At 36.7% G+C, this 27570-nt stretch overlaps 1 protein-coding gene and 1 long non-coding RNA gene across 3 annotated transcripts; both read right to left on the reverse strand.

Annotated features, from left to right (window-relative positions):
- Nucleotides 1-1023: 1023 nt before the first annotated feature.
- On the reverse strand, nucleotides 1024-27570 carry LOC6586695 (nuclear nucleic acid-binding protein C1D). 2 transcript variants are annotated; one of them, XM_002012269.3, is made up of 2 exons: nucleotides 27193-27518; nucleotides 1024-1278 (listed from the first exon to the last, which is right to left on the reverse strand). In XM_002012269.3, exons 1-2 carry the CDS (start codon nucleotides 27454-27456, stop codon nucleotides 1042-1044), a joined length of 501 nt encoding a protein of 166 aa, XP_002012305.2. In that variant the 5' UTR covers nucleotides 27457-27518; the 3' UTR covers nucleotides 1024-1041. The 2 variants fall into 2 exon arrangements, 1 of the variants encoding a protein (XP_002012305.2); XR_006357411.1 differs by having other exon boundaries at nucleotides 1160-1278; nucleotides 27424-27570.
- LOC122757387 lies at nucleotides 1979-3029 on the reverse strand. Its single transcript, XR_006357412.1, has 2 exons — nucleotides 2810-3029; nucleotides 1979-2750 (listed from the first exon to the last, which is right to left on the reverse strand). It is a non-coding gene; the product is annotated as an uncharacterized LOC122757387 (long non-coding RNA).

The raw sequence follows: 27570 nt of genomic DNA on the forward strand, positions 1-27570 counted from the left end.
GTGGGAGGTAAACTGCAACAAAAACCGAAATTATATAAAATACATATAAGTCTACATTTAAAATCTGGAAGCTCTAGCTCGAAAGGAGTAGGAGATATAATTAAATAGCTAGCTTTCGATAAGGTTTTTAATCGATAATAAAATATCGGGAGTAGTTATCGGTATATAAAGAAAAACTTGATATGCGCGTGATATACACGGGCCTAGGAAAAAAAATTTCAAGTCTGTAGCTCTTATATCTTCTGAGATTGACGCGTTCATACATACGGACGGACGGACGGACAGACAGACGGACAGGGCCAAATCGACTCAGCTCGTCGCCCTGATCAAGAATATATATACTTTGTGGAGTCTGCCACGCCTCCTTCTGCCTGTTACATACTTTTAACAAAACCATTATACCCTGATTTCCCATTGAAAATGGGTTCAGGGTATAAAAAACGAGGAACTCTCATTTGCAAGCTCTGCACACGAATGAGTCATTGCATTACGTCTGACCGAAACAGATTCTAAAGAAAACAAAGAGTGTCGCTCAGAGCGAGTCGTGTCTGCACAATTTTTTCGGTTATGATGCGAAGCAGAGCATAAACGAAAAAACGATCAACTCTCATTTGCGAACTCAGAAAAAACCCTAATATTAACGTTAGACTCTGTATGTAAATGTCACAATTTGGCATTTCAAATGTCGATTGCCACGCCCCTAGTGGGCGGATCCGGAAAATTTAAACACTTTATAAATCGGAGATATACGCAAGGAAGTGTTCCGAATTTCAAGTCTCTAGCTTCAATAACGCAAATTTCGTTCATACGGACAAGACGGACATGCACAAAACCAATATACTCATTTCATTTTCGTAAATAAGTATAAAAATGAGAATTACACATGGTAAAACTATTTAAATAATTTTAAAAAATTGTACAAATTTTGTCTTCATATTTTTTTTTTTATTAAATTTACATATGTTTGCATTATATATATTTTGTATAGTACGAGGTATATATGTATATATTTCGTCCCATGTATTAACAGTTCAAAATGATTTATTGCGTTGATTCATTGTTTCTTTGCTTTTTAATTCCTGCATCTCCTACACTACTCTTATAATGAGCTTCGGTCACCATAACACCATCCATATCCACAAAGCGTGTATGTATTCCAGCAGCAATAAAACGTTTTGTTGCAGTTATATCCAAACGATGTGCAGATAAAGAACAGGTAATTTGCATTTCACGAGCTAGCAATTCCTTCGCTCGACTCAAATCGTGTAAAATATAATGCTACGAATATAAATAAATGGTTTTGGTAATAAATATATAAATAAATAAATATATGTATACATATATAAGTTAAGCGCTCCCATACTAAAGTACTAGTGATTGGGGGACGCTGTGTTGGGTTCTTGTGAATATATAACAACTTTGTGTTCAATGAAATAATATATTTTATATAATTTGGAACAATAGGTCTAAACTCTCTCTAGTCCGAATATAAACAGAACTAAATCTGTTCAACTGGTTGAATGTCTGACTGGACTCTCCAGCCTCCTTAGATTGTCGAAAGTCTTAACTCTTCCCCATCTAAATATCTGCGTCCCGCAGATCAGGGTGCATATGTCCATTATAATGATATTCATCCAATATAAATTGTCCAATATAATGGTATTTATCCAATATAAATTGCCCAATATAATGATATTTATCCAATATAAATTTACTATCCATATTCGATAGTTCCAGAGTCCATAAATTAGCAACTAGGAAGGATATACTACGTGTAAAATGCTGTGAATGCTATGGGTGGTAAGGAAGTTAAGGAAGTTAAAAGAGGATTATTACAATTTAATTAATTAAAATGTGCATTTTCCTTTTTTTTTTCTATTTTCTTAAGTGTGATTTATGAAGAATTTTTCCAGTTTTTGTTTTGATTGTCACATTTCGGTTTTCCTTTACTTCGTCTTTTGCAAATCTTTTTTTGACCTTAGTCTCAATTTGATTGTTTCTTTTATATTATTTCATTGAATTACTAATTGTATTGAATTACGTGTGTTATGTGTATTACTACGTGTGTTATTGCGTTGTCTGTTATATAATTGCTTGAATTACCAATTACTAGTTGTGTTATCTTTTGTTACCGAACCGGCAAACAGTTTTTATTATTTTATATGGCTTGGGAAGCCCTCAGGATCCTTTTTGGTGTAAGACCTACTTAGGCGAGGGTGGTTCCACAATCATCTGGTCTCTCTCTTACTTTCATTTCATTTATTTATTTATTTTACTTTTTTCTTTTATATATTGTTGCCAGACTTATTCTTTTCCGAAAGGGAAGCCCAAAGTATTCCTCTTTGGTTCTAAGACCTACTAGGGTAAGGGTTATTCCACGATCGAATAGAAGGTCTGCTACAATTCATGTTTTTATTTTTGCATATTTATGCTTTGCTTGTTGATTAGAGATTTCCAGACAACCGCCTTTTAATTTTGTTATATAGTTAATGCTTTAAACTTAACTTTGACCACTAGGTTTCTTTTAATTTATACGGAAACCCATCATTCAACACTCGTGGAAATTGTGACGTTTATTTTTTATGACATTTGTCTTACGGCATGGATTTGACCACCATTATGCCTGCAAATTTCTTGTATTTTCGTTTTAAGAGTCGTCTCGGCACGGATTTGAACCTAGGTATTGCCAATACCACCATTTAGCCACGATTTCTTTTATGTTATAGAATTCTCTAGTGCACCAACACTTGCTAGAAAGTATGTTATTATTTATTGTATTATGTTATGGCAAGGATTTTCACCCCATTACTTTGCAAATCGCAGAAGTACTTCGTAATTTTGCCAACAATTGCCCAATTGGATTGGAACAATTTATTTGTACTTGCTTTTTTAATAAGTTATTTTTATAGAATTATTGACACGTCACCATTTCCCTTTATTTCCGTGAAGAATGTGGGTCCCTGCTCGGGCGCCAGTTAAGCGCTCCCACACTAGAGTACTAGTGATTGGGGACGCTGTGTTGGGTTCTTGTGAATATATAACAACTTTGTGTTCAATGAAATAATATATTTTATATAATTTGGAACAATAGGTCTAAACTCTCTCTAGTCCGAATATAAACTGAACCAGAGAACTGCAACAAGCCACCGGTACTCAAGGTGCACCGGGTAAATGTTGGGTGATTTTGACACCCGGGTGTTTTCAAACACCGTACAAATGAGTACAATCGCTCGCCTCACAAAAATATTTGAGTGTTTGTGCACACTAGCTGCAAAAGTGAGTAGGTATTTCTTTTGCATATGTGTGTGTGACATATGCCGACGCTTGAGCGTCGAAAGAAAGTTGGGTGAAAAGAGATACACAAAAATTGAAGCATACAATGTGTGTGTGTGTTGAGGTTTCTTTTGTGCATGCCTTCGGTTGAGATGTGTTTTTTTTTTTACGTTTGTACTTGTTTACGTACGTGCTGATGGAAATGCGTGCACAATAGGAACAAATAGAAAACCAAAAACAATATTGAAATCAAAAATAACTTTTTTACATTCATTTAATATATTAAATAAACATTATAATGCTGCAGTGCATTCATTTAATTAACAAAATGAAACACGAAGTAAACTAGGAAGCTAAGAAAGGAGCACATACCATGGTACCTGTAAAGCACTTGGGTGTCATACATGTGTTTTGTCTACTTGTGTTTGTTACTCATTGCTCTTTTCACACTTTCGCTTTTTTTCTACGTTCGCTGTAAGTGTAAGTGGGACCGGCAAGCGTTGACGAAAAATACTTGGGTGACAAGCAAAAAGAAAACGACACATTGTTGTGAGTGACAGCAAGATATTGCCTACATGAGCAGCACTCATACAATTTTTATAAGTGTGTGTTTATGATTTGCTGAACCAGTGTTGATTAGCACCGGCACACAAATTTTATTGAGTGTGAGTAAGGTGGCAAAAATTGGCACACTTGCAGCTCTCTGAACTGAACTAAATCTGTTCTACTGGTTAGGTTCTCCTCTTGAATGTCTGACTGGAATCTCCAGCCTCCTTAGATTGTCGGAAGTTTTAACTTGTATGTATGCATGTGAGCACAAGCAGCAGCTCACGAAAATTGAAATTTCTTCGAGTTAGACTGCCGTTTCTTCTCTTCTGTGTGAAGCGTATACTGAACTCTTCAAACCGTTTGCCAAGCTTCGTATTTGCGTGTTCGTTATTATTTGTGGGAAGGGTATGATAGCATTTGTGCTCATAATGAAAATGTTTTCGCGATGCTCACAAATTATGGGGTAATCATTGTAAAAGCATTTGTGTGCCTATGTGCCTTTATACGTTTTAAAAGTTTTTTTAATTGCATACAGCTGTATACGAATGTACATATATGAACGGGTGTTAGGGATCGAAAATCGCATCCCACTTTGCCCACTGAGCTTAATCAGGTACTACATTTCTTTAAACTTAATCAGGTAAATAATTTCTTTATCTTTCTGATAGGCAAACCCACAATCATTGAAATGAAATCAGATGCGATAAGCGGGAATTACCCGCCAGTCACTATACCACACACGTATAAGTTAAGACTTACGACAATCTAAGGAGGCTGGAGAGTCCAGTCAGACATTCAAGGGGAGAACCTAACCAGTAGAACAGATTTAGTTCAGTTTATATTCGGACTAGAGAGAGTTTAGACCTATTGTTCCAAATTATATAAAATATATTATTTCATTGAACACAAAGTTGTTATATATTCACAAGAACCCAACACAGCGTCCCCAATCACTAGTACTCTAGTGTGGGAGCGCTTAACTTATATATATTCAACTGAGTTGGTCGTCCTAATCAAAAATACGCATATATATATATTTATATATATTATGCTTAAGTTTTTTATACCCAAAACCCATTGAAAATGGGAAATCAGGGTTGCATTTCCGTTCTTGCCTTCCATCATTACTGCGCGTACCAACGAGTTCACGATGTCGTTTAATTCTCTTTACCAAGCTTTTTCTTGCTTAATTGTCTTTGACCAAGTGATTTCTCTCTCCTGTCAAAATCTCTAATTCTGGTCTGGGCGTCTCTCTCTCTCTCTCACCCAACGACACCCGGGATCATCCAGTGGAGACGAGCTAAATGAGGTTGGTCGAAATAATGCATTTAATACGTGACGTAAAGTAATACATTAACTATAAGATTTTTTTCAGCGCATTTGTATGACCGAAATTAAAACGACTACTTGTTCGAAAAAATCGTGCTGTTGTCAACTTCGTTTTTGTATGCCCTTCCCCTCTAATCAACCAACGATTTTCGTCTTCGTTTTGTTTTTTTGTCTATGCCTATTCCTTTTGTGCGTATAGTGTTACTGTGTGAAAATACAAGTCCATAATTGTATACACATGTGACACGCCACTTTTCAGATTTTATTGTGCTATGTGGACGTAATTTTGAAGGCAAGTATTTCGCAGTGAGCTATTAATATAAATATGCTCTATCTGGTATGTATAAATCACCTTAATTTTATTTTTATACCCTGAACCCATTTTCAATGGGAAATCAGGGTATGGTTTTGTTGAAATGTATGTAACTGGCAGAAGGAGGCGTGGCAGACTCCGTAAAGTATATATATTCTTGATCAGGTCGACGAGCTGAGTCGATTTTGCCCTGTCCGTCTGTCTGTCCGTATGTATGAATGCGTCGATTTCAATTTTTTTTAAATGTCCGTATTTACAGTGCGGATATCGAGTTTATCATTAAAAATCGATAAATCATCCCGATCTTTGTTTATCGATAAAAATCCTTATCGAAAATCAGTTATCAAATTATATCTCCTACATCTTTGGAGCTACAGTCTCCAAATTTTGAGTGTATATTTATAAGTTATTAAACAATTAAGTTCTCAGTAAGCGCACACTGCAGCCCATGCATGTTTATGCGTGGGTGCTTATGTGTGTATGTGCTTGTGTGTGTGCGTGTTTCTTGTGTAAGCAGAAATACGCAAAAAATGATTGAAATAGCTATTGCTCGAAGGGTTCAGGAGATCTCGTAGTCGAGCATTCTCGACTAGAGCTTTCTTACTTGTTAACTAATAATTTTGAATTAACAGATGCTATTAAAAGCGAAGAGTGGACCAAAAAGAGATACATCACAACTATTAGGAACTGCTTTCGGGTTCAGAAAGGTCGTCTGGCGAAGCAAAAATTTGACCACAAAAAAATAAAACAATTAATTAACATGTAGTTATGTAAATATAGACTAAGTGAATTTAGATTTTAAGAATGTAAATAATATTTACCTAATACGACATAATAAATTATAATTATTATTAATTTAAATAAAAAATGCGTTTTTCCTGAATCGTTAGTATATTTCAATTAGTTATCAATTATTTCTGCAATTACATTGCACAGATGTAAGCCATATTATACAGTGGGAAAATTGGTTGCGGGTACATTGTGATTTAATGTACACACATTGCTAACCCATAAGCGATTTTGAAATTGTATAATGCGTTTTTTTCGAGACTGCCTCCCATTTTCAATGGGTTCAGGGTATAATAACGTATGTTCTGAAATGAATCAAGACTTCAAAACAAACATAACAGAAGTTGTTCAGGAAACAATAAAATCAATTGTACTAGCCCCAAAATTGATTTACTCTTCGATTATTTCATAATCATTCACGGCTTCCAAATAGTCCATGATGAATTCCCCGTACCATGCACTATGGGTCAAAAGCCCGATTTTTTTGAAAAAAGTCTTATTTTCAAGCTAAATAAATTTACATAATTTTAATGTCAACGCATTAGGAATACCCTAAATGTAAATGTTACATACCCAGAATTTTAACAGAGGCACGATCTGCTAAAAAAAAAACAGCAGTTAAACAGAGCTGTTATGCATGATAACATGCATAAAAATACATTTTTTTTTAAACTTTATGTGAATTTCAATCGCCGATTGAAATAAAAATAATAGCAATTAAATTAAAATTTTTGGTGGAAAATATGGAATTGGGCTTGTTCTTTGTGTTTACGTATTAGCGTTGTCCAAAATCTGTATGTGATGTGAATTAGTTTTAAGATCTTGAATTCGGCCAAATGTGGAGTTGTTTTTATGTAACGCTCTAACATTTTGGTCCTTCGGCGCTCTCTGTGTTTTCCTCCACCCGTGGTAAGAGACACAGAGAAAGGAACCAGCGTCTTAATGCTGATAGTTTAAAAAAAAACACTCAGCTTAGGACAAAATATATTATATAGATTATACAGATATATAGTATATTACTCTGTTTTCCCCCGCCAGAGGTAAGAGACAGAGTATATATACATATACATGAAAAGTGGTGCTCAAATTAAAAAAAAAGAAAATTTGTAGTGCTGGTGGGTCTGCATTCCCAAAAAGTGGATCAGACAGAGAAAAAAAAAACCCTATGTGTTTCTGCTCTCTCGCGCTAAGTACGGAGAGACGGAGAAAAAATCAGCAACAAAAAGTCGAAGTGATTTTGTTTTCTCGCGCAAAGTGCGGAGAGACAGAGAGAAAAAACAAGTAAGAACGTTGCAGTCGGACGTTACCGACTGCGGAATACTCATTCACATCCCATCAGCAATTTAGTAGTTAAGTTTCGCTCTAATACTGTAGAAAATACAGTTTTTTCCGATTTGCCACGCCCCTATTGGGCGTAGACACATCATTTTTGGTCAATTCTTAGGAAGAGATAACGGTACCCTAACTGCAAAGTTTGAATGCTTACCCTCAAAAAAAGTGAAAATTACAGGGTATTTTTCGATATGCCACGCCCCTAAAAAGGCGTAAAAATTATTTTTGGGTCATCGATAGAGGAGTTTACTGGTAACTTAACTATTTAAATTTGGAACTTCTAGCTATTATACTTTAGGAGATATAAACTTTCGCGATTTGCCGCGACGCCTGTGGGCGGACATATATCCGACAAAACTTTCTGGTTGGGTGATTAGCCCGAGTATATAAACAAAATTTGGGGCCTCTGGCATCAATAGTGTCCAAAATATAGCAGAATTTAAAAAATCAAATAAAAATATCCTCCATAGCTCGTCATCTTGGGTGGTCGACGCGGACCTACATACCAAATTTCTGCATTCTAGCTCTTCAACTAACATGATTTCTGGTATATCGGAAAATGCAACAACAAACAGCAAATTTCGACGAAAGAGGGCGACTCTCATTAAAACCGTCAGTGGCCAACGGGAAGACGAATCTCATCTAAATCTTCATGATGAGGGCTGAGAAAGAAGAAAATAAAGAAGATGTAAAGCAGGTTAGAGCAGTTACAGTTCACAAAAGTTCTGAAGAAGAAGCAGAGTTTGAAAGCAAAGTCGAACAGCTAAAACTATATTTGGTAGAAGTATATCAGAACATTGCAAAAGGAAACGTAGGAATCTTCGATATTCGATAGTTCAGGAGATAAAAAACGAATATGTGTCAAACAAAATGTTTGACGAAGAAATGAATGAACTAGAATTTTATGTGCAAAATGCAATCAGTGCGTCAGAGGCCAAAAATAGTATCCCAATTTGACCCATAATCCAAGAAAAGATGGATAACCTTCCGGGACAACCAAAAATTCAGGTCCCAATATTTTTTGTAGATGCCAAAGATTGGGATTTATTCGCTGAATTATTTGGCGACTTTATTGATAGAAGAGAAGATTTACTCCTATCAAATTCAGTTATTTAAAATTCTCATTACGAGGAGAAGCAAAGAGCATGGTTGCTCATTTGTTAACGGGGTCCGCAGATGTAAGGCTCAACTTTCAGAAGAAGTTGATAAAATTTTTGCACATATAATACTAAGAAAATGTAGTAAAGAGGCTTTTCAATTATACGAAAGCCAAATAAAAAAGTCAAAAGAAAGACCAATTACTGACTGACGTAATGGACTACTTAGATCAGCGACATTCTTAATTATCCGCTTCGAATAAGGAAGGGGAGAAAGTATATAACTCTGCTTACAATTGTCCAATATGCAAAGTAGTAGGTCATAGTACCACGCCTCATCATACCATGTTACATATAAATGCAGAAAGAGTTAATACGGTAGTAACAAAAGAAGAGGCCTTATTAGCCACAGCGGTAATTAAAGTTAAAGCAATAAAGAGGAATCATATTAACTTAAGAGCCTTAATAGATAGCGGATCTCAAAATGGTATATCTGAGGAAGCCGCTAAATTTACCCAGAACGAAAAATGAGACAGAAATAAGTGATATCTCATCAGAAAATACTTGTAGATCGAAATACAAAGTTAAACTAATAATAAAATAATAAAATAAAATAAAAATACCTAGATCGATTCTGGGAGTTAGAAACCGATGAAGAAGAAGATGTCAGAGAGATAGAACTTTCCGAGAAAATTTTTCTGAGTACAATAAGAAGAGATTCAATGGGTCGATATATTGTAACAATTCCGTTCAAAGAAGAAAATGAATTAGGAAAATCAAAGCCACAAGCTATAGCTCGGTTTCTTGGCTTAGAGAAAAAGCTGCAAAAAAATGAAAAACTAAGAAGAGACTACACAAATTTAATAAACGAATACTTGCAGTTAGGACATTTGATTTCTAAAAATAAAGAAGGAAAATATTATTTGCCACATCGGGCAGTGTTAAGAGATAGTAGTCTGACAACGAAACTAAGGGTAGTTTTCGACGCATCCGCAAAAACAACAAATAAGAAAAGTAAATAACATTATGTGGACGGGAGCTCAAAAGTTCAAAAAGATATTTTTGACATTATATTAAAATGGCGACGCTGGGAATATGTAGTATCATATATGTAGTATCATATGCATAGGCAAGTAAAAATAGTAAAACATTACCAGGAATTTCAATATATTGTCTGGAGAGATTCTCCAAGTAAAAAATTAAATTAAAAATAAAAGCGACTAGAGTTCATTTAGACATAGCCAATAATTGCGATAACGCAACCATTAAAGAAATAATTTAAACTGATTTCTATATGGACGATCTTATGACAGGCGTTGAATCCATATAAAACTGTAAAGTAATTGTTGAATGTGCTTCCAGTGAACTAGCAAAAGTAGGATTTAATCTGAGAAAATGAATTTCAAACAAACCAGAAATAATTGAAGAAATAGACAGAAATGAGGAAAATAAGGTGTTAAGAATGAGTCGATAAAAACAATAGGGAACATTAAAATGAATATAAGTATAGTTTCACTGACAACAATATTAAAACAATAAATAAATGAACAGTCTTATCAACACTTGCTTAAATATGTGATCCCTTAGGGTGGTTATCTCCAATCACCATAATAGGCAAACTGTTTATGCAAAAGCTATGGCCAATTGATAAGAAATGGGATGAAGAACTATCCGAAGAAGAAATCAAAGAATGGAAAGTGTATCAAGATACTTTGAAACATCTACAAAATATAAGAATAACAAGTATGAAAAGTCTAGTCGAGAGTGCACGACTGAACCCAACTAATAACAAGTAAGAAAGCTCTAGTCGAGACTGCTCGACTACGAGATCCCCTGAACCCTTGGAGCAATAGATATTTCAATAATTTTTCGCGTCATTCAGCTTACACAAGAAACACGCACACACACACACACACGCACGTACGCACACACGGACATACATACACACACACGCATACACACACGCATACACACACGCATACACACACACATACACACACACGCATACACACACAAACGCATACATACACACACATACAGAAACACATACACACACAAGCACCCACGCATAAACACGCATGGGCTGCAGTGTGCGCTTACTATGATAACTTAATTGTTTAATAACTTTTTTTATGGACGTACGATCGTCATAAAACTTTCAGATTATGATTATAACATGAATATGCATGTAATTAACAAAGCACAAGTCTCTTGTATTTGAAATACGCTTTTTACAAAAGTGAGGGTGAGGGGGTGAATTTAGAGGTGGGGGTACATTTTAACAAAAACCGAAATTGTATAAATTGCATATAAGCATACATAAATTTGGAGACTCTAGTAATAAAGGTGTAGGAGATATAATTTTATAACTGGTTTTCGATAAGGTTTTTTATCGATAAAAAAAGATCGGGATGAGTTATCGATTTTTAATGATAAACTTGATATGCGCGCTGTAATTACGAACATTTTAAAAAAAATTTGAAGTCTCTAGCTCTTATATCTTCTGAAATCGACGCGTTCATACATAGGGACAGACGGACAGACGGACGGACAGACAGATGGACAGGGCCAAATCAACTCAGCTCGTCACCCTGATCAAGAATATATATATTGTGGGGTCTGCCACGCCTCCTTCTGCCTGTTACACACATTTCAACAAAACCATTATACCCTGATTTCCCAGGGTATAAAATGTCCATTCAGTATGGCTAAAATTTCAATTTCGATGTATTTCAAAATATAAATGAAATACAAAACTCATTTAATAAAATATAAAAAATAAATTGAAACAATTAAAAAACTAACATCTGCTGCATCGCTCGGGATTCGAACCCGTGACTTCTCGACCGAGCGTCACGCAGCTACGCACTACGCCACCCCACTCCTGCTAGTGGCGCTGGCAAAACTCAAATAGATTCACTGCTGCAGCGCCATCTACCAAAACTAAAACAAACTAACAGCTGATGTGAATGTTCTGGAAGAAGTTTGAAAGTATGTGTGCACACGTATACGATACTGTTGTTGCTGCTCTACGTGCGTTTGTTAATTGGCCAAATATTTTATTATTTTTTATTAATTTTTGATTGAACGGAATTTAATGAAACTTTCAGCATATGATCTACATATTATATTGAATATTTGAGAAATTTAAAAAAATGAAAAATCATTCACAATTAGCTATAGGGCCATCTGACTTGAACTTGACTGTTTTTATTCGATAAAAACATAACGGGATGATTTATCGAATTTTAAAAGCAAACTCGACATCCGCGCTGTATATACGGTCATTTAAAAAATAAAATTCAAGTCTCTAGCTCTTATATCTTCGGAAATCGACGCGTTCAAACATACTGACAGACGAACAGACGGACGGACGGACAGACGCACAGACAGACAGACGGACAGGGCCAAATCAACTCAGCTCATCTGCCACGCCTCCTTCTGCCTGTTACATACATTTCAACAAAACAATTATACCCTGATTTCCCATTGAAAATGGGTTCAGGGTATAAAACTATAAGAATGAAATCTTAGCGTGGAGTCATTCCAGTCAACGTCAGAAATGGAATCATGTAAAATCAGAAGATAATCCAGCAGAAGATAATATAGCATCTAGAGCAATCAATACTTATAAATTAGTAGAATGCGAAATTTGGTGGAATGGGCCAAAGTGGTTAGCCAAATCAAAGAACAATTGGCCAAAAGAAGAAGAAAACTCAGAAAAGAATACAATAGGTGAATTGATCAAACGATATTCTTGTATGCAAAAATTACAAATAGTAGTAGCATAACCAAACAAGTAAGAAGAAAGAAAGCTCTAGCGAGACTGCTCGACTATGAGATCCCCTGAACCCTTCGAACAATATCTGTTTTAATAATTTTTCGCGTCTTTCTGCTTACACAAGAAACACGCACACGCACACATACATACAAACATACAGAGACACATACACATACACACACAAGCACCCACGCCTAAACTCTCATGGGCTGCAGTGTGCGCTTACTATGAGAAATTAATTGTCTAATAACTTTTTTTGTGGACATACGATCTTCCTGAAACTTTTAGATCGTAATTATAACAGTAATATGCGTGCACTTGCCAAAGCACAAGTCTCTAGTATTTGAAATACGCCCTTGAGGGGTTTGATTTAGGGGTGGGGGGTAACTTTCAACAAAAAGTCTCTAGCTCTTCTATCTTCTGAAATCCACGCGTCCATACATATGGACAGACGGACAGGGCCAAATCGACTCAGCTCGTCGCCTTGATCAAGAATATATATACTTTGTGGGGTCTGCCACGCCTCCTTCTGCCTGTTACATACATTTAAGAAAAGCCATTATACACTGATTTCCCATTGAAAATGGGTTCAGGGTATAAAAAGAGTTATAGGAGATAGCAATTTAACCTTTGAAGAAATGACAGCACTATTATGTCAGAACTAATGTGTGCAGCGACTTTAGAAGAACTTACTAAAGTGAACTTACTAAAGTGAAATCTTCGACCGACCTCTGACTACGAAGAAACACACGATTTTGGTAATGTTTGCTCCTGGGCTGACAGGTGCTACATTCTAGGACCTCAGTAAGCAGGAGTGACATCCTGCGGAAATGGCTCCTAGGTCAATGCTGCAGCTGCCCCCGTCCCGTTAAAACCTTAGCAGGCCTCCAAGTACGTTCGAAGATCGTCACCAACTGAATTTTCATTGGTGGTACAGGGTAAGTTAATATACATCCTTAATTTGTGCAAGATCCTGGCTCTGAACATTGGCTCCCATAAGGACCAACGTCAGCCCTCACATGGCCTCCCTGCTATGCACAGACAACCATGAGGATCGCTTGAGTGACTGTACACCCGATCTAAGATAGCGGCTTGGAGTCGGGACCCTTAAACATGGAAACTCGAAAGACCCCTATATAAAAAAAAAAAATAAATAATCAGTGGAACACCACAAGAAAATAGAGAAGCCCGTTTCACGGACCCAAGACTGGGCTTTGGCAAAAATTCAAAAATTGAAAGGACCCTGTAGCACAGGCGCCAAGAAGTGTGGAGGAAACTCCAAGGGACAACAAAATCTGTGGCAAAAATTCACCAGAAAAGGGGCTTCGAAACATAGAGCGGAAAATACTCCTTCGGCACCCGCAGAGAAGCCGAAAGTAGTAGCACAACCAACAAGAAAAGAGAATAAAAACCTCCCCGAAAAGAAGCAGTCCTCATAAAACCTGAAAGTGGACAAAGCTACGTAGATCTAACAGGACAAAAAGGCAAATGTGAGAGGTATAAGGAAAACCCGATCCGGGAGTTTCCTTGTAAAACTGAGCAAAGGGGAAAAGTTACAACCGGAGCTGATTGAAAAACTAAAGGCTACCGTTAAGAAAACAGCTACGGTAGCCGAGTTAAAGCCTACAGCGACAGTGGAGATCCGAGATCTTGACTCACTAACTGTAGAGTGTCAGGTAGCTGAGGAAGTGCAACAAGTCCTTGATAATTTATCAGCGGACTTGCGCATAAAAGTCACTGCCTCAAACAGTCGAAGGCAAGTAAGGGCTTTTGTAACTTTAGAAAGCCAATTAGCGGAGCCGTTGCTGAGCTCAGACATTAAAATTGGCTTTGTCAGGGCTAGGCCCAGGATGTGTAAACCCATCCGCAGATGCTACATATGCTTCGGGGTCGGTCACCTGCAGACCAACTGCACAGGACCGGACCGAAGTGGTGGTGGCATCTGAATTAAATGTGGTGAATCTTGTGACCTGATGAAAGACTGCAAAAAAAAAAAACACCAAAATGCTGCATTTGCACGGATGCAGGGCGCACTTTTGTTGATCATAGTGGACAACGGCCACTAGAAAGCAAGATGGGAAACTGCTACGTCTACGCACGCTTCAGAGAAGTCGCAGTAGGTAGTTGCTACCTAACTGGATGCAATCGAGGATCTGCTCGTGGATCGTGGATCATTGTGGCTGGCGATCTGAATGCACGAGCAGTAGACCGGGGAATGTCCTCTACTAACTCTAGAGGAAGGAAAATCATGGATATGGCCACTAGGTCCGGGTTAGTGGTAGCAAACCGCGGAAGCAGAGCTAGCTTCCATAGGCCGGGATGTGAAGGCATAATACCTGACGTAACCTTTGGATCCGAACACATCGTAGATCGGATAAAGGACTGGAAGATACTCGATGACTTCACGGGCAGTGATCACGAGTATATATCATATGATATCCAGAATACCAGTCAGCAAAACCCTCCATCATGCCCAAGAAAGACTTCCCACAGATGGGGCATAAGCAAGGTGGATACAGGCAAATTACTAGCTGAACTAGATAGACGAGAACGACAGTTCGACGGCACATTGACGTCGAAGCAAGTGGTTGAAAGAAGCCTAACAGCTATGGAAAGAGCGTGTAACGTTTCGATGCCAAAAACGCACAGCAAACAAGCAGGTAAACGACAAACGTACTGGTGGAACCACGATATTGCAGAAAAAAGGAAAGTATGCATACAATGTAGAAGAAGGCTAACAAAGGCACGACGCTCTGGATATTTTATGACGGAAGCGCTAGCAGCTAAGATTGCGGAAAAAGAACTGTCAATTGCCGGAGTACCTGATGAATATGCTCAAGAGCTATTTGCAGGATCGAATAATCCTGTACTCCATACAGACTGGTACGAAACGGTATAGAGTGACTGGAGGAGCTGCACAGGGGTCAATCCTGGGACCAGACCTGTGGAATATCAGCTATGACGACATCCTAAGAGTGGAAATGCCTAAAGACACATTCCTTATTGGTTATGCCGATGATATTGCAGCCGTTATTACTGCCAGAAACACCGTAGAGGTGATCCGCCCAAACATATGGCTCAGATCTCGAGGATTGGAACTTGCCACCCATAAAACAGAGTTACTTCTGTTCACGGGGAAGCAGATCCCAAGCGAAATAGAGATGCGAGTAAGCGCAAACCTTATAAGGACTCAGAGGACAGTGAACTATCTATAGGCGTTACTAGACATTAAATTACCTTCTGAGAACAGCTGAAGCATGCCACGTGGAAAACAGCGACAGCAACGAGGTCTTTGAGTAGACTGATGGCAAACATTGACGACCTGACGGCAGGAAAGCGAAGACTTCTCATTTATTTATTTATTTCTTAAAGCTATTGACAAAAACGAGAGTCAATTTAAATTAAAAAAGCCTAAACAAAGTACAGGATATAATTTCAATAGTAACACCGACCCGATAGGGGTAGTTAATTTGCCAGTCTGGCCAGCTATGCCCACGTCTCACAGCCAAATATGGTCAGTGATACTAATGAAGCTATAAAAAGAAAGTCTTAGTAAGACTACGAGATCACCTGAACCCTTCGAGCAATAACTATTTCAATCATTTTTCGCGTCTTTCTGCTTACACAAGAAACACGCACACACACCCACACACACACATACACGCACAAAAGCAGCCACGTATGAACACGGATGGGCTGTGGACATACGATCTTCATAACACTTTAAGATCGCGATTATAACAATGAAATGCGTGCACTTGCCAAATTACAAGTCTCTAGTATTTGAAATACGTCTTTTTCAAGCATGAGGGTGAGGGGGTGGATATAGGGGTGAGGTCTCTGGCATCAATAGTGTCCACAATATGACAGAATATAAAAAAACACTATATCTTCAGTTCTGATTTGCCACGCCGCTAATAGGAGTAGACTTATAATTTTGTCTTTAGACTTAATAGAATCATAACATTAGCTGACGTGCAAAATTTCAGCATTCTAGGTTTACAACTTTAAGAGATACAGTTTTATCCGATTTGCCACGCCCTTAATAGGCGGAGATATATCCGCCATAGCTCGTGATCTTGGGTGGTCGACGCGGACTTACGTACCGAATTTCAGCATTTTAGCTCTTCAACTAACATGATTTCTGGCATATCGTAAAACGCATTTTCCGATTTGCCACGCCCCTAGTAGGCGGATCGGGAAAGTTTTAACACTTTATAAATCGGAGATATACACGAGTATTTGTTCCAAATTTCAAGTCTCTAGCTTCAATAGCGCCAAAAAAGATTGCGTTCATACGGAACAAACTACACTTGCTCGCAGAACTCTGCGTACACTTGAAAACAAACCCCTATTTTTAAGTTTACATGTATATTGTATTTAATATAGAAGACTTTAGGCAATACTTCTATTCTACTATTTAAAAATATAAATTAAATAGAAAACTCATTTATGAAAATATAAAAATATTTTGAAACAATTAAAAAAAAAATAACATCAGTTGCATCGATCGGAATTCGAACCGCGACTTCTCGATCGAGCGTCATGCAGCTAACACACTAGGCCACCCCACTCCTGCTAGTGGCGCTGGCAAAACTCAAATAGATTCACTGCTGCTGCGCCATCTACCAAAACTAAACGAAACTAACAGCTGATGTCATTCAACGAATGTTTCTAGAAGTTTGAATGTATGTGTGCACACGCATACGATGCTGTTGTAGCTGCTGCACGTGCGTTTGTTAATTGGTCAAATACTTGATTATTTTTTATTAATTTTTGACTGAACGGAATTTAATGAAACTTTCAGCATATGATCTACAAATTATATTGAATATTTGAGAAATTTAAAAAAATGAAAAATCATTCACAATTAGCTATAGTGGCATCTGATTTGAACTTGAATGTTTTTACTCGATAAAAACATAACGAGATTATTTATCGAATTTTAAAAGCAAACTCGACGTCCGCGCTGTATATACGGTCATTTAAAAAAAATTCAAGTCTCTAGCTCTTATATCTTCGGAAATCGACGCGTTCAAACATACGGACAGACGGACAGGGCCAAATCGACTCAGCTCGTCGCCCTGATCAAGAATATATATACTTTGTGGGGTCTGCCACGCCTCCTTCTGCCTGTTACATACATTTCAACAAAACCATTATACCCTGATTTCCCATTTTCAATGGGTTCAGGAACGTTTCAGAACGTGCAGAACGTTTCTCCAAAACTGTTTCTGAGGAAACCGTTCGACGTACTTGGAAAAAAGCGGGCTATCATGGCCGCGTTGTACGTAGGAAGCCACATGTATCAGAGGTGAACAGGAAAAAGCGTATGGACTTCGCCAATGAGCACATTTCCAAGCCTTTTAGCTTCTGGAAAAGGGTAATTTTCTCAGATGAGAGCAAGTTCTGCCCTAAAAGGGAAGAAAATAGTATGGAGAAAAAGCGGAAAAGCCATGGATAGAGAGAGTTCTCAGTGAGAGTTAACAGACGTGTTTACTATTGTGCTCTTCAATTATTCTTGTTTTCTAAGTTAAATATTCTTATTAAATTTCACATAATTGCGGTTCGGTTGTATATAGCAAATATCTATATTTTCCTGTGTAAGGTTTGGACCGTTGTTCACTGTGTTTTTAATAATTTGCTTTTTTAATTTGTGAAGCTTTGTGTGCAGTGTCGGTTGATTAGTTTCATTATTTGCATTTTTGCTTTAGTGTTTCTGTTTGTTGGCGCTCTCCCCAGTTCACTCTTTCTAAGTTAGTGTGAGTGTGTGCATAAGTTGCTCTCACTATCTACTGTTGTTGTATTTGCCTCTCTTGAATCTTTGATTTTTGTGCTGTGCAAGTATACTCTCTCGCTGAGGACTTTTGATCTGCTCTGTAACGGCTGTTTTTGTTGTTGACTCGCTCTCTCAACATATATTTTCGTTGTGCTCTGTAACGGCTGTTTGTTGTTGGACTCGCTCTCAACACATTAATACCTCTCTTGGTTTTTACATTTCTGTTTACATTCAGTAATTTTGTGATCTATCCCAATTGCCAATATGAGTTGCTGCAAAAAAGCTTGCACTTTTAGGCAAACAGTTGATTCTGCACAAGCGCAATTTATAAGTTGCTGGCTGTGTGATAACATGATGCATACTAAGTGTGCAGGTCTTACTGCAGGTCTTATATGACAAGATTATGTCTACTACTAAAGCTGGTAGTGGAGGCATACGCTGGTCTTGTCCGATTTGCTTGGAATAACAGATAAACTTTTCTAAAATGTATAGTGCTGTGAGGGCTCAATTTTTAAAACTGAAGAAGATTTCTATGCAGTTGACCAGTGACATGGCTGCTGCTGAAGAAATATTAAATCAGTATGGCTTTGAAAGTCCTCTCTCTCAATTGGAGACTCCTTTGTTGTCGGTAGCTCCTTCTGTAATAGTACCGTCTCCTAATTCACTTGCTCCTCCCTCACCTTGCGCTTCTGTTTTGTCGTCGGCTCCCAATTCTCTAGATCCTCCTTCACCTTGTCCCATATCTGTTTCTCCTATTGAGGCTTCTATTGAAACTCAAGCCCCTGTCCCAAATTTGGTTACTACTTCTATTGTTGCTCAAACAAAGAGTGACAATATGTCAGCCTCTCCTAGCATTACCTTATCTGTTGTCTCTCCTAGAAAGCAAGTTTTCTTATATAGGCTTTCATCTGACACTACCATTGAGGCAGTATCGGCTTTTATCTCAAATAAGATTCCGGCTAATGTTTTTATATCGAAGTTTAGTTTCGCGACACCGCGTGAAATTGCTTCGTTCAAAATCAATGTGCCTGTAGAATACTTTAAAACCCTTTGTGATCCTAATTTCTGGCCACCTCATATAGTTGTTCATGAATTTAAACCCAAAAATCGTAACAGATCGATGCCTATTTCAGTAAATTTAGCTTCGGTGCAATCTTCATCAAACGTTGTACCAAAAAACTAAATTACTTACAAACCTCTTCTCAGCTGTCCCTGATTTATCAAAATGTACGTGGCTTAAACTCAAAACTTAAAAGTCTTTTCTTGCATAGTTTCAGCGTACAATATGATATTATCGCTTTCACTGAAACATGGGTAAGTAATAATATTCATAATAGTGAAATTCTTTCAAGTAATTTCACTATTTATAGACTCGGCCGTTCGTCGCGCAGAGGTGGTGGGGTGTTAATTGCGGTTAAGTCCATTATCCACTCTGAATTGTTTACCTTTTCGTCCCTTCATGATGTGGAGATTATAGCGGTTAAATTAACTCTCCCATCGTGCTCATTATACATCACATGTTCTTATATCCCTCCCTCTTCTGATGTACAAGTTTATGCTCACCACATAAATTGTATTAAACAAGTTAATGAACATGTAAATGATAGAGATTGTCTTCTTGTGTTGGGGGATTTTAATATTCCGAACACTTCTTGGTCTTCAACTTGTAATGCAAATTACTTTATTCCGACAATTGATCACTATCTTTTTGATGAATTGTTTAACCTGTCTATGTTTCAGATGAACTCTATTTCAAACCATCTTAATCGCACTCTTGATCTTGTGTTTGTTAATCATGATTCGCTCATTAATGTCGCGAGATCAACTCCTACCTGAGGATATATATCACCCCACTTTAGAGGTTTTATTAACTATCAATAATCCTCCCTCTACTACTCCAATACCTTCTAAACTTAGTCGCTGTTATCGTAAATGCAATTTCGTTTTGCTTAACGAACTAATTAATTCAACAGACTGGTCTATTTTATATGAGTCGGTTGATATTAATTTAGCAGCATCGTTCTATTCTGGATGTTTGTGTCCCTCTCCGCCGTATTTCGCCAGTTTCAAATAAGCCACCTTAGTTCACCAAAACTCTTTCGAACTTGAGAAACATTAAAACTAAATGTTTTAAAAATTACAAAAAGTCTGGTTTAAGTATTGACTGGTCCAAATATTACATTGCCAAGTCAAACTTCAATCTTTTAAATTCTAGCTGTTATGAGAATTATCTTACACGTTGCAAACGTCAGTTTACTCGAGATCCCAAACAATTTTTCTCATTTGTAAACTCGAAGCGTAAATCCTCTGGTTTGCCGTCCTCATTTGTCCTTGGAGGTGAAAAAACTTGCAATGATCAGGATTCCTCTGATCTATTTGCTGATTTTTTTCAATCCACTTATTCTTCTGCTGATCTCTACAGCAACTCATATCCATATTCTCTTCCTGAATATGGATCTATAAATACTCCCAAAGTTACTGCATCCTCTCTGGCTGCATCCATTAGGACATTGAAATCATCTTTCTCTCCTGGTGCCGATAATATTCCTAGTTGTGTAATTAAAGAGTGCAGTGTTTCTCTTCAGTCACAATTACTCAAATTGTTTAACTTGTCCTTGGATACTTCTGTGTTACCTTCAATTTGGAAAGAATCTTTCATCATTCCCTTATATAAAAAAGGTGGAAGATCTGATATTTCCAATTATAGAGGCATCGCGAAATTATCTGCTATTCCGAAGTCATTTGAGAAAATCATAACATCGGCCTTGCAGCATTTTTGCAAATCGATTATTCAACCATCTCAACATGGTTTTGTTCAAAATCGATCAACGTCCTCTAATTTACTTGAGTTCACTTCGCTTGTTAATGACAGCTTTTCCAAAAAAAAAAATTCAAACCGATGTTATTTATACGGACTTCAGTAAAGCATTTGACTCAGTACATCATCACATACTAATTCTTAAGCTTGAACGCTTAGGACTTTCACCCATTCTTGTCTCTTGGATTTCATCCTATTTAACGGGTAGAACCCAAAGAGTCTTGCTGAGAACAGCTATGTCTAAACTTATCTTTGTTTCGTCTGGTGTACCTCAGGGTAGCCATTTGGGCCCATTGCTCTTTTCCCTTTTTATAAATGACCTTCCTAGTTGTATTTCGTATTCCACTATATTTATGTATGCTGATGATGTAAAACTTTGCCTTCCATACTCCAGGGCAAATGGACATCTTCACCTTCAAGATGACCTAAATGCATTTCAACTTTGGTGTGTGGCAAACCAGCTTGACCTAAATTGCTCAAAGTGTATGACAATGACCTTCAGTCGTACCGTTCCTCTAATTGTTGATTATAAAATTAGCAATATTTCCTTACGATGCATCTTTACAGTCAAAGATCTTGGTGTGTTCTTTGACTGTAAACATAACTTTAATCTTCATATTTCTACCATTATTAATGAAGCCAAAAGTGTGCTTGGCTTTATTAAACGTTGGTCTAAGGAATTTAAAGATCCTTTTACTACCAAGCGCTTATTTACTTCGCTTGTGCGTCCTATCTTAGAGTATTGCTCTGTTGTATGGTCTCCGCAACATAAACTGTATCAGGATCGCATCGAATCGGTCCAAAAACAGTTTCTTCTCTTTGCCTTAAGAGACCTTAGATGGGACAGTAATTTACGATTACCGTCTTATCATAGTAGGCTCCAGCTAATTAATCTTCCATCGCTAACCAATCGTAGAACAATTTTAGGAATTGTTTTTCTGCATAAATTGATTAGTGGTGATATTGATTCGTCCTCTTTGTTGGGTCGTCTAAATTTTTCGGTTCCGTCCCGAGCAACTAAACACTATCGTCCGCTTCATTTACCTGTGTGCACTAGGGATTATTCTTTGCACAGTGCGTTTCATGTTTTTTGTGTTAGTTAATCACTCACAATGCCCACGCATAAGCATTGGCATACGTTTTTGCTGCTAATGTTGTGTTAGTGATTTCTCAATTCTATTCTTATATTCTGTTTTTGGCTCTTCCCTTACTCTTTTCTTTTTATTATTTCTTATTCTTTAATTATAATTTAATTTTTTAATTCTTTTTATTATTTATTTATTTTATTATTATTATTATTTTTTTTTTTTTAATATTTTAAGAATTATTTTAATTATGTTAGATATCTATATATATAAAAGAGAGTTGTGTAAAAGTGTCTTAGCACTTATAGCTCAAGATCTGCTGGACCAATTTTCATGGTTGTTGATTTGTTGGATTTGTCTTCGCCACGAGGCGGATCAGTAGATCTTTAAAATACTGAAAAAATTTGACGAATACTTGAAAAACGCGGTTTTTTCCCTAAAGATTCAAATTTCCATTTATACTCAGTAGCCTTGAAAACAGTGACAGTTTCGGTCCTGTATAGAAGTAAATAAACAAATGTAGTCAGTCAGTCTACGGCACAGCCTCGAGCAGACCTGACTATTCTCAAAAAAAAAAAAAAAAAAAAAAAAACAAAAAAAAAAAAAAAAAAAAAAAAAAAAAAAGACTTCAAAAAATAAAAAATAAATAAACAAACAAAAAAAAATTTTTTTCCAAATCAAAAAGAAAAATATTTCAAATCAAAAATCTGCAAAAATTCAAAAAAATCAAAAGACCTGACTGTTCAAAAAATAAATAAAAAATTCAAAATTCGAAATTTAAAAAAAATAAGTTAATTATTAAAAAGTGTATTTTTGGCTTTTTATATTTTTGGACTTTTAAACTTTATAAATATTTCAAATCAAAAATCTGCAAAAATTAACAAAAAAAATCAAAAGATTAAAACCTGACTAATCAAAAATAAATAAAAAAATTCAAAATTCGAAATTAAAAAAAAAATAAAAAGTTAATTATTAAAAAGTGTATTTTTGGCTTTTTATATTTTTGGACTTTTAAACTTTATAAATAATAATTGTGCGCGTGCGTACAAAAGCTAAATATCTCGAATGTTCAGGTATTTGTTTGTCTCAAACATAAATTTGTGTAAATTATTTATATTTATATTTCTCGATTGTTTTATATGGTTTTGTGCGAGGGCAGTATTACTATTAATAAAAATACCGCGTCCTAGAAGATCTAATCTTTCCCGGCGGACCCATAATGCAATTAGGCAACGGAATATCGCGAGTCAATTATCTGACGAAGATCGAGAAATCGCCCGAGAAAGGCTCCGCGTTAGTACCCAGCAAAGAAGGGCCTTAATTCGTGCTTCTCAAAGAGTGGCAGCCCGTGAAATGGCAATAAGAAATGGTTCAAGGATTGATTTGAATCGAGAAGCGTTTCGATATGATTGCACCATTGACTATAGCTTGAATCGTTTAGTTTGCATTGGTCCAATGGACGTTGTTTGCCAGCATTGTGGCGCATTGAAGTTTGCTGGTGAAACGCCCGGTTTGTGCTGCCTTAGTGGTAAAGTGACATTGCCATTAGTGGTCCCGCCACCAGAGCCATTGCGTTCCCTACTTTTCTAGCGAGCACTCAAAAATACAATGCCTGTTTCCAATTCGGGGCAGAGACAAATCCAACAAATCAAAAACCATGAAAATTGGTGCAGCAGATCTCGAATTATAAGTTTTGTAACAAACTCTACTTTGTTTTATATATATAGAGACTGTTAGGCGGTACGAAGTTCGCCGGGACAACTAGTAGTTAATAAATCTACATTTTAATATTTTATTTTTTAAGTTTTCTTACTAACACTTTCTTTTCATAGCTTCAATAGTATCACTGACCATATTTGGCTGTGAGACGTGGGCATAGCCGGCCGGACTGGCAAATAAAATACCCCCATCGGGTTGGTGTTACTATTGAAATTATATCCTGTAATTTGTATAGGCTTTTTTAAATTAAAATTGACTCTCGTTTTTGTCAATAGCTTTAAGAAATAAATTAATAAGGAAAATTTATTGCCTACAGTAAAGCATGGTGGAAGTGGTGTAATGGTGTGCACCTGGAGGGCGAATTTTGCTTCCAACAGGACAATGATCCGAAGCATACAGCCCACAATGTAAAGCTCTGGCTACTTTACAATGTAAAAAGCCAACTCCGAACGCCTCCCCAGTCCCCAGACCTCAATCCTATTGAGCATCTATGGGACTTACTCGAGCGTAGGATTCGGCAGCGCACCATAAGGTCTAAGAACATGCTGAAGGAGGTCATGATGGAAGAATTCGGCAAAATAACTGCAGAGGACACTAAAAAGCTGGTTGAGTCAATGCCTCGCCCTCTGACTGAGGTGTTAAAACGAAAAGGGTATCCTACAAGATACTAAGAACTAACAAATTCCAGCGCCGTACGCAACAAACTTAAACTGTACGCAGACTTTTGAGGTGTCATTTTTTGGTAATGTGTTTTGTTTATAATTTTTTTTAATATTAGGTTTAGTTTTAATAATAAAATGAAAACATAATTATGTTAATAAATAAATGAAAATTGTTTTACAAAAAGAAGTATTGCCTAAAGTCTTCTATATTAAATACAATACACATGTAAACTTAAAATTAGGGGTTTGTTTGCAAGTGTACGCAGAGTTCTGCGAGCAAGTGTATGTACAGTTTGACACGAAAGTGTTTTCTCATGGGAAAAAAAAGCATTTTTGTTCTTTGACATTAAAAAAAAACTACTAAATGTGATATTTTAAATTTTTTAAAAATTACATTATGTTTTTCAATTTGTTGTCTTACAAAAATAATTTTTTAAAAATTAAAAAAATATTAACATAGGCTTAAATAACAATAACAACATAAAAAATATTCAAATTCAACTGACACGAAAGTGTACACATGCTATTCTTTATTTCTTCTTACTGCTAAATTCACATTTACCGTTGTTTTCGGCGATTTCAATGTGCACAGCTGTGGCTAATGCTATGTTCTGAACAATTTCGTCATATTTTGTAAGAATCGATTCAATCTTCAAAAAATTTAAACCAATTAAGAAGGCCAGGGAAGCGATTGTCATTTGATATGATTCAATTTGTTTATTATAACCACTCCATAGGAAAATCAGTGGCGGAGATCGCAGAATTGTTTATAATATCGAAGAGGACCATTTACAATATTTTAAGCCGCGCAGAAAACAATGAAACACTGGAGCCAAAGCATTCAACTGGACGACCTCGGGCGTTAACAGATAGGGCCGAGCGTATTCTGGCCAGGAAAGTTAATGATAACCCAACAATTTCGACCAGAACGCTTGCCAGGGAACTGCAGGAAGAATGTCGTATTGACATATCCCGCGAAAGCTTCCGCAGAGCCCTAAAAAGGAACGAGTTTGCATCCCGAGTTGCGCGGAAAAAACCATTGTTGTCGTCGGATCATGAGAAAAGACTTCTAATATTCGCCAGGATGCATGTGGGACATGTGGATTCATATTGGGATTAAACCATATTTTGTGACGAGACGAAGATGATGTTGTATTACAACGATGGAGATTTTACGCACGAATCTAGTGTCCAGTGCCCGCAAGTTTGGATTTTTTAGGGATGGTAAACCAACATTTAGGTTTTACCAAGATAATGACCCCAAACACAAACATAGTCAGGTGCTGGCTTGTCTACAATTGTGCAAAGGTGTTGGATATTCCTGCACAAAGTCCCGACCTTAATCCCATAGAGAATCTGTGGGCTGATCTCAAAAAAAGGACAGCCAAGCGAGGTCCAACAAACAAAAGCGATTTGAATGGGAGAAGACACCGGTGAAATATGTCCAAAAACTAATCAATTCCATGAGTAGACGGTTGGAAGCGGTCATTGAAGCCAATGGGGGTCATACTAAATACTAATTTTGATACTTAATATAGTAAATAGTGCCTTATTTTGAATACTTTACTTATGTGCAAACACTTTCGTGTCAGTTGAATTTGAATATATTTTATGTTGTTAATGTTATTTAAGCCTATGTTAATAGTTTTTTAATTTTTTTAAAGTTATTTTTGTAAGACAACAAATTAAAAAACATAATGTAATTTTTTAAAAATTTGAAATATCACATTTAGTAGTTTTTTTTAATGTCAAAGAACAAAAATGCTATTTTTTCAGTGTTTAAAAAACTGCGAACAGTTTTCGAAGTTCTGTTATTGCTTGAACTGTTGCTGCGAGCATTTTCGACAGTCGCAGTCGCAGCAAAAGCAAAAACATTTTTTGATCAGCAGCGCAGCGCTTCGGGAATCGACAGCTTCGGCAGTTTTGAGAATGCTAGAACTGTTGCTGCGAGCATTTTCGACAGTCGCAGTCGCAGCAAAAGCAAAAAACAATTCTTGATCAGCAGCGCAGCGCTTCGAACTGCGTTCACTGGCGACAGTCGCAGTCGCAGCTAGAGAAAAACTGTCGACTGTCGACTGCCGAACAGCACAGCAGACAGCTTCCACAGTTTTTGCTTTGCTTTGTGCGTCATGAACGAAATGAATGAAAATTAACAACATTTTAATTATTTATTTATAATAGCGTTATTTATTTCTTTATTTTTGATTTGATTTTTCGTCGGTTGCCTTGAATCCGTCACAAATTGGGTTTAAAATATTTCGCATACTATCAGAATTTAACACATTGTACGGTATGGAGTCCTCCATAACGAGCCCAATGTATGACCTTATTAGTTTCTTTTTGTTCATTTCAATTTTAATTTTTTACAGTTACAAAAGTTACCAAAACAAAGCAAAGCAAAAACTGTGGAAGCTGTCTGCTGTGCTGTTCGGCAGTCGACAGATTTTCTCTAGCTGCGACTGCGACTGTCGCCAGTGAACGCAGTTCGAAGCGCTGCGCTGCTGATCAAGAATTGTTTTTTGCTTTTGCTGCGACTGTATGTATGTATGTCAAACTGTATGTATGTGTTCTCTGGTAAGTGTTAATAATCTTGCAATCATCAATACTTCCATTCGATTCTACAGTAAGTCGCACGATTTACATAGAAAAATAATGAATGAAGATACCTTATTTATATCAGATCCTTGTAGTTTAAGATACATCCAAAATAAGGTGCTGTTTAAATAAGTCAAAAATGTGTCAAGTTTTATTTGCTCCTCAATAGTCAACTTTGGACTATTATGCGCTTTTACAGCATAGGTCAAATCGTTTTCTAAATTATCGAGACTTATCGAAAAGTCTTTTAAGGTCTCAAATAGTTTATCGTCGTTAGGGTGTCCATAACAAATATTATTTACGTTTTCAAAGTTTGGAGTATTTATCCCTTCCATTATGTGAGACCACACGCAGAAGCCTTTTAATTCTCCAACAAAATACAACCAAACAATGTAACCAATAGTGATTACTCATTTTCATTACGATGTGTCAGCGTTAATAATAAAAGT

Source organism: Drosophila mojavensis, unplaced genomic scaffold (genome assembly GCF_018153725.1).
Source record: "Drosophila mojavensis isolate 15081-1352.22 unplaced genomic scaffold, ASM1815372v1 contig_72, whole genome shotgun sequence".
NCBI lineage: Eukaryota > Metazoa > Arthropoda > Insecta > Diptera > Drosophilidae > Drosophila > Drosophila mojavensis.